The sequence below is a fragment of the Dendrobates tinctorius genome, unplaced genomic scaffold (genome assembly GCF_039654945.1).
Source record: "Dendrobates tinctorius isolate UK_male_01 unplaced genomic scaffold, ASM3965494v1 ptg000138l, whole genome shotgun sequence".
In the NCBI taxonomy this organism is placed as follows: domain Eukaryota; kingdom Metazoa; phylum Chordata; class Amphibia; order Anura; family Dendrobatidae; genus Dendrobates; species Dendrobates tinctorius.
Genome location: NW_027361806.1, coordinates 7,403,605 through 7,416,076, shown reverse-complemented (window position 1 = coordinate 7,416,076; position 12,472 = coordinate 7,403,605). Strand labels below are relative to the sequence as shown.

Genomic DNA, 12,472 nt, shown 5'->3' with positions numbered 1-12,472 from the left:
TTCTGCCTAATGCCGTCAGGTATTCAGACCTAGACCGCAACACAGAAGCCGTTATTCTGCCTAATGCCGTCAGGTATTCAGACCTAGACCGCTACACAGAAGCCGTTATTCTGCCTAATGTCAGGTATTCAGACCTAGACCGCATCACAGAAGCCGTTATTCTGCCTAAGGTCGTCAGGTATCCAGGCCTAGACCGCATCACAGAAGCCGTTATTCTGCCTAATGCCGTCAGGTACCCAGTCCTTGACCGCAACACAGAAGCTGTTACTCTACCTAATGTCATCAGGTATCCAGACTTAGACTGCACCGCAATACAGAAATGGCTGTCTCCTATTCTCTTCTCCGGGTTCTCTCCACGCTGATTTGTTCACAGGATACCTAGAGCCGATGGCAGCTGTGCTATATCCGCTATACAGGCTTCAGAAGCACCACCTTCCAGGTACAGTAGTTCAAACGGCCGTATTACTGTGGAGACGTGTCTGGGGTTGACTGCTTCAGTGGTACTGGTGTTCTGTACCGTATTCAGGTGAATTAGACGCTCTCGCCTTCAGGTTCGTCGCGTTCTATTGCAGCAGTATTCTATCCCTTATCGAGCACTTGGATAGGCCTCTACCAGACATGTTTAGTCAATACATGCAGTCTTTCTGGTGACACAAACGTACCCGAGGTCCATCTACTACACCGGTCCGGCTCTACTGTCCCATTTCAGGTGAGTCAGGAGCGTCCTCTTTCACGTTCATCTGGGTCTTTTGCAGCTTTTGCCTAAGCTCCCGTCTAATCACCACTCATGGTGAGGTGCCGGCATTTATTGCTCCTGACGGGCTGCAGCTGCGGTTACATGCCGCGTCCAGGTGAGTCAAACACACCTTTCAGATGCATTTTTCATTGTTAATAACATCTGTGGTTTGTTAACAGTTAAACGTAAGCACTACCATGTCCAAACGGAGCGGATCTCTGTACCACAGAGCGGATCTCGGTAGCAACATAACTTGATTCTCCACCCTCAGGTGGGTCAGAAACTCTCGTGTCAGGTATGGATGATCGCGGTTTTACTGCGGCATGCTCTGGACCCTATGTGCAAGTTGCCCCATAGGAGTTTTTGCCACACCTTCTGATCAGTTTACAGCACTGTCCGCAGGCTATCTTTACTGCAGGTGTTACGTCTATCTTTAATGTTTGGCCAATAGTAGTTTATAAGTTCTAGTCTGTCCTAAGGGCCTTCGAGCTACCACAATGCCTAAGCTTCTTATCTGTCGGAACTTACTTATTCATTCTTACAGACGTCGGGTAAAGCCTCCAGCAGCTCAGACAGGTAACTTCTGACCGTGACTGGAAAATGTATCCCACCTCGGACAAGAGTGGAATCTGACTCTGCGCAAGCATCGACCAGGGTAGAAAGTTGCTCCAGTCGGGGATCCAAGGATGAGTCTGGTGATAACGCGTTTCTTCCTTCAGCTAGAATTGTATCTTTTCCCTGTTATCCTCGGGCGTGTTGTCTTAGACTTAGGTAAGCGGGTCTACTCACCGCAATCCCCTCTCTGCTCCAGAGGGTCCAGGATGGATTTGGTCATTTACATCGTCGTACGGATTGACCTGCCTTTCGTCAGCCTAGATGTCCTCTGGGGTCTATTTTATCTACCTAGAGCCAACTTTCCTTACAGTTGACATAGTCCAAGTTTTGCTGTGGACTTTCCTTGCTCGACTAATCTTTTTTTCTAAGTCCGGCTGGACTATTTTTTCCATATCCACCCTCATCCCTGCATGATGGGTTTATCTTCCCTTTGATCTCAAAGTAATTCAGTAGCCTTCGTTCTACCTGCCTAGTCGAGCAATCTGTTGTCTCTTCATAGCCATCCTGAGCCTACATCACGACGATGAGATCCAGGTTATTCCCAGGTGCCATTCAGTAAGTTTCCAGTGTTCGACTCTTTAGCAGGTTCCCAGTGGCCTGCTGTCAGGTCCTGTCATTTTCTCACAGAACGGACTTCAGCCGTTGTCAAACAAGGGGGTGCCTCGATATATCTCTTTTCTCACGAGCGCGTCGCAAAATTGGACTACTTCTGCGGCTGCGAACCCTCCAGTTCCAAGTTTTCCACCACTATGGTCCTTCCTCTCCCAGAAGTGCATCCCTCAGGGATGCCAATGGCAAATTCACACAGTAGTTGGCAAAATTCTATAGCCGCGTGGCCTAGCTTGCTCATCAGAGCATTCTTAGTTTCTGGACACCAGTCGGAAGATTTGACCGTCCTCACTGTCCAAAAATTTTTCTTGCATGGAGACATGGGTTTTCGCCTATCGTTCCTATCTAAGCTTCCATTTGGCTTTCAGTTTCACGAGCGAAATTATCCCTAAAGAAGTCTCTCACCAACTTTCCGTTCTTTCCATGTGGCTCCAATAGGCCAAATCATTGAGGTCACCGGAAGGACAAGCGCTCTCCTTCCTCAGGCTAAACCTCGTCCTTCAGCGCTTTTTTCCTCAGCGTGACTTTGGGGATCTAGGTTTGAGTCCATACTTGTTTTTCTCAGGAAGAAATTTTCTTCGTTCAGCATTTGCCTCCTGTGAATCGCATGATTTTCCCTTGTTCCATGAAGCTCTTATCCAGGTCCTGATTTCTTCAGGACTTTGGCGATATCTGCGTTTGCAACGGGCGGGTTCCTTTTCCTTCCAGTTGGTAGCCTGTCCTTTCAGACTCTCAACCACCCTTGGGGTCTCACAGAGCCTGTAGCAGCCGTGGTGCACTTCCTGTGGATCAAGGGTCCACTCTCCATCATTCTGAATTAGGGCGGCACGGTGGCTCAGTGGTTAGAGCTGCAGCCTTGCAGCGCTGAGGTCCTGGGTTCGAATCCCACCAAGGACAACATCTGCAAGGAGTTTGTATGTTCTCCCCGTGTTTGCGTGGGTTTCCTCCGGGTACTCCGGTTTCCTCCCACATTCTAAAGACATACTGATAGGGAATTTAGATTGTGAGCCCCATCGGGGACAGTGATGATAATATGTGCAAACTGTAAAGCGCTGCGGAATATGTTAGCGCTATATAAAAATAAAGATTATTTATTTATTTATTTATTTATTTATTTCTTTCGTCTGCCTCGAACTTTTACTTTGTGACGCCCTTGCATCATGCTACCTTGCCACCGCAACGGTACTTATCAAGCTCCGGCTTGAAGTGTACAGGTCCTCTGGCTTCCAGGTCAGCGTCTGCTCGCGGAATCTGGTCGGCATTAGTAGGGTTGCCGGCTCAGAAAGGACTGCGTTCTTTTGAGTATGATGCACTCTGCCCGGGCAGTGTGTGTCCTCCTGGCGGTACTCTTTGTGCCTTCGTCTGGCACCTCTGCAGTGCGATGATATGTCCTCCACAGGTCCATGAGATTTTCTTCAGAGCCCATGCCTAGCTTCGGCAAGTGCCGGTCGGGGTAAAAGACCTCGCAGGTGACCTTGCAGGTGACGAGGGTGACTTCCTCGTCCTGATTGGAGTTGTTTGCTGTTCCCTCCCCTTGGGGACTGCTTTGGGACGTCCCATGGTTTCCTGTGTCCCCCAATGAAGCGATGGAGAAAACAGGATTTTTAGTTGCTTACCGTAAAATCTGTTTCTCTGAGCCTTCATTGGGGGACACAGCACCCTCCCAAGTTGAACAGCTCCGTTACTGTATAATATTGTTACAGTGTGGATTTGTGTTTTCTGTGTTTTTATCTCGTCTACAGATTACTTCTCCTACTGCTTTCTCACTAACTGAACATCCTACTTCCTGTCGGTGGGGTGTACACTGCGGAGGAGGAGCTAGCTCTTTTTTTGCATAGTGTCAGCCTCCTAGTGGCAGCAGCATACACCCATGGTTTCCTATGTCCCCCAGTGAAGGCTCAAAGAAACATTTTATGGTAAGCAACTAAAAATCCTGTTTTTATCTTGTCCCTGGCTGTTCTCTGATCACTCGGCTGACTTATCAATTTGTATTTTTCTCAGAGCGATTACCCGCTCTGCCCCTTCCCCGTATTTTATCAACTATGCAAATATATTGATAAATATTCAAACGTTGTCTACTCGTTTTACCCCCACGTGTCGTGCAGCTGTGGATTATATTACGAGGTCTGGTATTTGCATGGAGCGATTTTCATGATTGTATCAGAAATGTAGAGATTTATTTCAACGGAGACAAAATGCCGACAGTTTCTCTGTATAAACTTGTACAAAATGTGGCACATTATGCAGATACTCCTGTGTGTATTGGATTTGCATCGTAACTCCACCCACATCTAGACTGATTAAGCAAAATTTTGAGTGCAGCTCTGGAGATGACTGGAGTATAAAGCATTATCATCTGATCTGTATGACTTACACCTGTGCTGCTACAACATAAATGCTTCTTTACTCTGTCGCCTAATTGGGGGACACAGAACCTTGGGTGTTATGCTGCTGTCCACTAGGAGGCGACACTATGCATAATCTGAAAAAGATTAACTTTGGCTCCTCCTCTGCAGTATACACCCCTGGACGGCGTCAGCCTTCTCCAGTTTTTACTTAGTGTCGCAAGGAGGCACACCTTTTTTCTTCCGTTTTTTTTCCTTTTTTTTTTTTTTTTTTCACGGAAATACAGATGAAGAAAAGTGGGTCTCCAGCGAGACTCCCGGCATGGCTCCCTCCTCGGTCCCCTATTAGGGGTACCCGGTTGAGGTCGAGGTGGTTTTTTCCCCATGTCGCTCCCTCCCCAGTCCCTCGGGTCCTGGTTCGAGGTCGAGACCCCCCTCCTTCCCCAACCCCTTTAAGGGGTCTGGGTTGAGGTTGAGGCGAGGATGAAGACCCCCTGACGGTGACAGACGCACCCTCCCTAATCCCCCGCAGGGGGTATTAGGTTGAGACGCCTCAGGTAGGGTCGGAGATCAGGCAGCATTCCGCAGCTTCCAGGGACCCCAGGCCGGCTGAGGGATCCTGTGGGGGCCGGGGGAGGGTGCGGACTTGATGGCACAGCAGAAACAGGGCTTTTGCTGCGTCCCTGTCTCTGCAGCAGCAGCGGCTCCATAGCCCTTCAGGGGCCCCCCATATAAAAACCGCTACCCCTGCTACCCCCACCGCTATCCAGTCGACCGTTCTGGGGGGGTCTGGTACAAATCCGCCCCCCCCCCCCGGACTACCGCGCCGCTCTGGAGCCCTCCTGGGCATCAGGCTTCAAATTTAGACCGCGGCTTCGGCCTAGCTGAAGCCGCCGCCTTTTCCCCGCCCCCCGGATGACCAAAATGACACACAATGACACACTGAAGTGTCATAGAATGGGCGGATTGAGGCAGAAAGGGGGCGTTTTTACACAGCCCAGCGCGCCCTTTTCAGCTCTCCGCCCCCTCCTCCCTCTCCTCAGAGCCCCGGTGGCCATTTTTTCTGGATGAGATCCAGGAGAGAAGCATCACAGCGGTCTCCGGGGGGCACAGAACTGGGATCTGTCGGTGCTGGACCTAGGGGCACACCGGTGGGGTAAGCTCACAGCTGGGTTTTCATTACTCAGCTGTGAATCTATACTTCCTATAAGGCTTTCTGTGGGTTCCCTCTGCGTAGCCACCCCTGTACAATCCCTTATAGCCAGCCTCTGTGCACTATGCCGGGCTCAAGGAAGAGAATCAGGCAGGAATGTTTCTATGCATTCTGCAAAGCCACGCTCCCTAGTGGCAGCACGTATCCGCACTGCCGGGACTGCATCCAGAACTCTGGGTCAGAACCCCAGGGAGTCCCTACTGACGCTTCAGTGTCACAGGCCACGCCGGAATGGGCAACTCAGATGTCTCAGTCTATGTCACAGTCCATAGACAACCTAACTGCTACATTACTGCAAGCTCTGCAGAGTCGGGCCCCGGCTATGGACGGTACACAGCAAACGGACAGCTTGTCTCAGGAACATGCTGCTTCCGACTGTCACAGACGTAAGCGTACTCACAGGTCTCGTTCACCTGAGTCGCACTATAGCACAAGGTCGTCCCCCTCTAGGGACAGACAGCGTCATTCCAGGTCTCCTGGGCAGTCCCCTGCCACAGACAGACAGTGCAATTTACCTCAGGGATCCCCCTCCACAGAAGACCCCCGCCCCAGGTCGCCCTCCAGGGATCACCTTAGCGAGGCACAGGATTCGGAGGGCATCTGTGACTCCGACTCAGATAATGAAACGGTCAGGTCCGTGGTACCTTCTCCCCCTAGCAATACTGCGCTAGTTGAGGACATAATTTCTTCTATTCATCGGGTGCTAAAAATTCCAGAGTCGCCCCCGGAAGTCCCAAAACATAGGATTTGCTTCGAAAATGTTCAAAAACCACCTAAGGTCTTCCCTAATCACGATGAGTTTGAGAAAATACTTACCAAACAGTTTGCGCAGCCTGACAAAAAATTCGCTAATCGCAAATATCTGGAAGCGAAGTACACCTTCCCACAGGAAGACACCAAACAATGGGCAGATCCACCTGAAGTGGACCCTCCGGTTTCTAGGCTAGCAGCGCAGACTTTACTCTCTCTGCCGGATAGCTCAACCCTCAGGGACGCAGCAGACCGGCAAGTAGAACGCATGGCTCGTTCTATTTTCGAAGCGGCAGGCGCCTCTCTGGGCCCTGCGTTTGCTTCAGTTTGGGCAGCCAAGGCCATCCTAGCTTGGGCCAAAAGACTACAGGAGGGTCTTCAGGCTTCAAATCCTGAACTCTCGGACCAAGCGGTCCAGATGGCAGTGGTAGCAGACTACATGATTCATGCAGCCCTGGATTCCGCCAGAGGTGTAGCGGGAATAGCATCAAACGCCATCACGATCCGACGCATCCTCTGGCTGCGAGAATGGAAAGCGGATGCGGCCTCAAAGAAGTCCCTCACGCGACTTCCGTATTCTACTGGTAGACTTTTCGGCGAAAAGTTGGACACCATGATAGCCAATGCCACCGGGGGTAAGAGTACCTCTCTCCCTCAACTAAAACCGAAACGCACGTTTAAACGAAGAAACCAGACGCGATTCCGATCCTTTCGGAATTCCTCGGGCTGGTCCGTTTCGAGCCCAGCGCAAAACCACAACCGTTCTCCACGCAGAGACAACCCACGGACGCAGCAGCGACCGGACAGGGCTTGGCAGTCGAAAGCAGGCCAAGCGAAACCCAAGGGAGGAAAACCTCAGAACTTCACTTCATCATGACTCGAGACCTCCGGAAGACACCCCACCAGTAGGCGGCCGACTTTTACTCTTTCAGCAAGTCTGGCTGCCTATTACAGAAGACAGGTGGGTCAGGGAAATAGTGTCTTCCGGATACAAGATAGAGTTCACTTCCGTTCCACCGAACCGGTTCTTCCTTTCTGTTCCTCCAACACCACCAGAAAAGGCTCGTGTTTTCCACCAAGCGGTTTCCTCTCTCCTTCAATCAGGAGTTGTGGTGCCGGTTCCCGCGAACGAGAGATTCCGAGGATTCGAGTCGAATTTGTTCGTAGTCCCCAAGAAAGGAGGCGGCGTCCGACCCATACTGGACCTAAAACAGCTCAACAATTACGTACGGGTCCGTCATTTCCGCATGGAGTCCCTCCGGTCCATCATTGCATCCATGGAGCAGGGAGAATACCTCGCCTCCATAGACATACAGGATGCGTATCTGCACATACCAATTGCTCCCGCCCACCAAAGGTTTCTCAGGTTCGCGGTCAACCAAAACCACTACCAGTTTGTCGCCCTTCCGTTCGGATTCGCCACGGCTCCAAGAACGTTCACCAAAGTCATGGCGGCCACCATGGACGTCCTGCACTCAAGAGGCATTCTAGTCGTCCTGTACCTGGACGACCTCCTCGTCAAGTCTCCCACTTTCAAAGACTGCGAGGTCAGTGTCTCAATCACTCTAGACACTCTGAGTCGCCTGGGATGGGTAGTCAACCTACAGAAATCGTCGACCATCCCAACTCGGACTCTAACATTCCTGGGAATGGTATACGACACCACCAGGGACCTGGTGCTCCTTCCCAAGGACAAGACACTGGCCATCCGTCTGGGAGTTCGCACACTCCTTCGCAGTCCTCCTCGATCTCTCCGGTTTGCCATGAGAATCCTCGGCAGGATGGCAGCAGCAATAGAGGCAGTGCCATTTGCCCAGTTTCACCTCAGGGTCCTTCAACTAGCCATACTCAGATCTTGGGACAGGAACCCCCTCTCCCTCGACAGGGAGTTCAGGTTGACGTCATCAACCAGGAGGTCCCTGCATTGGTGGCTCAAACCAACCTCGCTTACACGAGGGAAGCCATTCCTCTCAGGACAATGGAAGATCCTGACTACCGATGCAAGCCTGACAGGCTGGGGGGCGGTGCACCTACATCACAGGGCACAGGGCAAGTGGTCACCGAGGGAAGTGACATTGCCCATCAATGTTCTGGAAATCAGGGCCATTCTCTTGGCACTGAGAGCCTTTCATCACTTGCTTGCAGCCTCGCACATACGGATACAGTCGGACAATGCCACGGCTGTGGCATACGTGAATCACCAAGGCGGGACCCGCAGCGCCCAGGCGATGAGAGAAGTGGCTCATATCCTCCGCTGGGCGGAAGACACAAGGCCGGTACTTTCTGCGGTACACATTCCGGGTGTAGAAAACTGGGAAGCCGACTTCCTCAGCAGGCAAGGAATGGACTCGGGGGAGTGGTCTCTCCATCCCGAGATTTTTTTACCAGATCTGTCAACGCTGGGGAACCCCGGATGTGGACCTAATGGCATCCCATCTCAATACCAAGGTTCCCAATTTCATGGCCAGGACACACGACCCGCGGTCGCTCGGAGCGGATGCCTTGGTCCAGGACTGGTCCCAGTTCCGACTCCTGTACATTTTTCCACCCCTCCCCCTAATCGCCAGGGTCGTGAGGAAGATCAAGCAAGAGGGAGTTCCGACCATCCTCATCGAGCCAGACTGGCCCAGACGTACTTGGTACGCCGACATCGTCCAACTTACGGCAGACGCCCCCTGGCGTCTACCCGACCGCCACGACCTTCTGTCTCCAGGTCCGTTCTTCTACCAGAATTCAGGGGCCCTCAATTTGACGGCATGGCCCTTGAAACCTGGATTCTAACCCAGGCAGGTTTTTCACCGGCAGTCATTGCAACTATGATCAGGGCAAGGAAGCCTGCCTCCGCCAAGCTCTATTATCGTACCTGGAGAGCCTTCTTTTCTTGGTGCGAATCTCATGGACAAGTCCCACTCCCTTATTCCCTCCCGAAGGTACTAGGTTTTCTTCAATCGGGCCTAGATGCCAAGCTGTCCTTAAGTTCGCTTAAGAGTCAGGTGTCGGCGCTTTCAGTCCTTTTTCAAAAGCGCATTGCTATTAAACCGCAAGTGAGGACTTTCATCCAGGGAGTTTCCCGATTGGTTCCTCCCTACAAACGTCCGATGGATACGTGGGACCTCAATCTGGTCCTGACAGCATTGCAAGCTCCACCCTTCGAACCTCTTAGAGGAGTTCCACTCTCCATTCTATCTCAGAAAGTGGTTTTTCTAGTGGCTATCGCCTCGTTACGCAGAGTGCCGGAATTGTCAGCACTTTCCTGCAGACGACCTTTCCTAGCCTTTCACCAGGACAAGGTGGTTCTCCGCACGGTACCATCCTTCCTTCCGAAGGTTGTGTCCAACTTTCACCTTAACGAAGAGATTTCACTGCCTTCCCTTTGCCCGGTTCCGGTCCATAGAGTGGAGAAGGCTCTGCATACGCTTGACCTAGTCAGAGCATTGCGGATTTACGTGTCCAGGACTGCACCTTTCCGGAAATCCGATTCCCTCTTCATTCTTCCGGAAGGTAGTCGCAAGGGGTTGCCGGCTTCCAAGGCTACCCTTGCCAGGTAGATCAAGTCCACCATACATGAGGCCTACCGACTTAACAGTTCCCCTCTTCCGGCCGGTATCACGGCACACTCTACATGGGCAGTAGGGGCCTCCTGGGCCATTCGGCATCAGGCTTCGGCACAACAAGTGTGCAAGGCGGCCACTTGGACTAGCCTACACACGTTTACGAAACACTACAGTGTTCATACCCAGTCCTCAGCGTATGCGAGCCTGGGTAGACTGGTTCTGCAGGCGGCAGTACCCCAAGTCTAGGGGACTGTCAGCACAATATTCGTCCACTGCTTCCCACCCAGGGACTGCTTTGGGACGTCCCAAGGTTCTGTGTCCCCCAATTAGGCGACAGAGTAAAGGAGATTTTTGTGTACTCACCGTAAAATCTCTTTCTCTTAGCCTTTAATTGGGGGACACAGCTCCCACCCTGTTGCCCTTACGGGCCGTTGTTTCCTGTTGAGTTCTCATATTGTTCTTGAGCTCGTACATAGTAGCCTTCTTACAGGCATGGTTATGTTATTTGGTTACGTTCCTCCTTATGCTTTGGCACAAAACTGGAGAAGGCTGACGCCGTCCAGGGGTGTATACTGCAGAGGAGGAGCCAAAGTTAATCTTTTTCAGATTATGCATAGTGTCGCCTCCTAGTGGACAGCAGCATAACACCCAAGGTTCTGTGTCCCCCAATTAAAGGCTAAGAGAAAGAGATTTTACGGTGAGTACACAAAAATCTCCTTTTTTGCAGGGTCAATGCCCCATAGAGGAGACTGAGGAAAGTGCAACGTCGTCCCATTCCCAGGAGCCGCCGCGGTGGCGCTGCTATGCGCGATTGGTGAATGCACAGCACCTGCTCCTCACCTTCCTGCCAGCAGGGTATACAGGTACAAAAAGCCGCAGGATTCATCTTATCATACAGCAGCCGGAAACAGATTCGCTTATTTCGAGATTTGATTTGTCGATGATAATGATTCATTTTCATCACAGACGTCCAGAAGTTGATGACCCCCTCAGACTCCTCCATGTCCTCAGAGGGAAACTCTTACCAAGAAAGTCTCCTGTTCAATCCTGGTATCCCAACACTGAGCATCACTCCTGCAGGGGGTAAGAGTGGTGCTGGGTGCGAATTTATATCACAGGGAGCAAATATTTGTCCCCAATGGCTGGGTATTAATGTCTGTACACACTGACTGCACCAGCAGAATGAGTGCAGCTCTGGAGTATAATACAGGATGTAACTCCGGATTAGTACAGGATGAGTAATGTAATGTATGTACACAGTGACCACACCAGCAGAATAGTGAGTGCTGTTCTGGAGTATAATACAGGATGTAACTCAGGATCAGTAATGTAATGTAATGTATGTACACAGTGACTGCACCAGCAGAATAGTGAGTGCAGCTCTGGAGTATAATACAGGATGTAACTCAGGATCTGTAATGTAATGTATGTACACAGTGACTGCACCAGCAGAATAGTGAGTGCAGCTCTGGGGTATAATACAGGATGTAACTCGGGATCAGTAATGTAATGTATGTACACAGTGACTGCACCAGCAGAATAATGAGTGCAGCTCTGGAGTATAATACAGGATATAACTTGGGATCAGTACATAGGTGTTCTAAAAACATCTAAACATTTATTTATTTGGATTTATTTATTTTGAAAGTTCTTCTTTTAATTATTTCCTATTGTATTTGCCGTATGGTTCTAGTGTAAGAGACCGGGACATAATCTATCACTTCTGTTTGCCATTTCTCACCAGGAGTAAACTGACTATAGAATATTCTTATACAATGATTAAGCTTTTATTGAAAAGAAAAAATCCCCTTTGAGGGATTCGGGCTCGTGTGCGTTCTCCGAGACTGATAAGAAGTGATTGTAATAATGCAACGCTAAGTAAGTAGCTGTAATTCTTACTTTGTGCTTCAGGTAATGGACACGAGACAGATCACAAAAGGGAATTGCACATCTCCATCAGCCGCCAGTCCTCCCTGCAGGACGTGATCTCCAGCCGTCGACTCCGCTGCCCTGTCTATGTGTATAACTGTCCATTGGAGATGCTGCGAGAGCAGTTAGTCAGCTCCCGGCAGCCGAGGATGTCTGGCGACGTGTTCTTCAGGTGAGTTATGACTTCTCCCATCCACGTGCGCATAGAGCGGCCAAAAAGGAATGGCAAAAATAAATCACATTTGGTGCTTATTGTTAGTCTCGCCCTATGTGGCTTTCATATAACAATTAATTTTTATTGATCTAGCACTAACGTACACCTCTGACTGAGAATGATCATCGTATCTTTATAGTGTACCGGGGTTCCCACATACTCGGTGTAGCAGGGCATGCTTTTTTTTTTTTTTTTTATGCAGTTTTCTCATTTACTTCAATAGGGAAAGCTCCATTTTTTTTTTTTCTTTTTCTTTAGAAGTTCTTTTCCAGTAGCAATCATGTGCTTTGGTGCTTCAGAGGATTCGAAAACAAGACTTTCTTTCAAAAACAGCACCACCCTTGTACGCAGGTAGCATTGTGCTATTGCAGCTCAGCACCATTTCCTTTAGTGGATCTGGGATGCAGTAACAAGCATTACCCTGGAGTCCTGATGAGACTTTCAGAATGTGTCCTACATAGTTAAAAAAAAAAAAAAAAAAAAAGTGAGGAAATGGGACAACGTTGT

At 50.2% G+C, this 12,472-nt stretch overlaps 1 protein-coding gene across 5 annotated transcripts in view; it reads left to right on the top strand.

Moving 5' to 3' along the window:
- The window catches only part of SZT2 (SZT2 subunit of KICSTOR complex), a 143,554-nt gene that overhangs the window by 59,977 nt on the left and 71,105 nt on the right, over positions 1 to 12,472 (top strand). For all 5 annotated transcript variants that reach the window (XM_073544510.1, XM_073544506.1, XM_073544507.1 and 2 more), the window contains exons 24-26: positions 10,550 to 10,685; positions 10,789 to 10,905; positions 11,734 to 11,923. In XM_073544510.1, the coding sequence (XP_073400611.1) occupies positions 10,550 to 10,685; positions 10,789 to 10,905; positions 11,734 to 11,923 (443 nt within the window). The remainder of the gene's footprint in view (positions 1 to 10,549; positions 10,686 to 10,788; positions 10,906 to 11,733; positions 11,924 to 12,472) is intronic.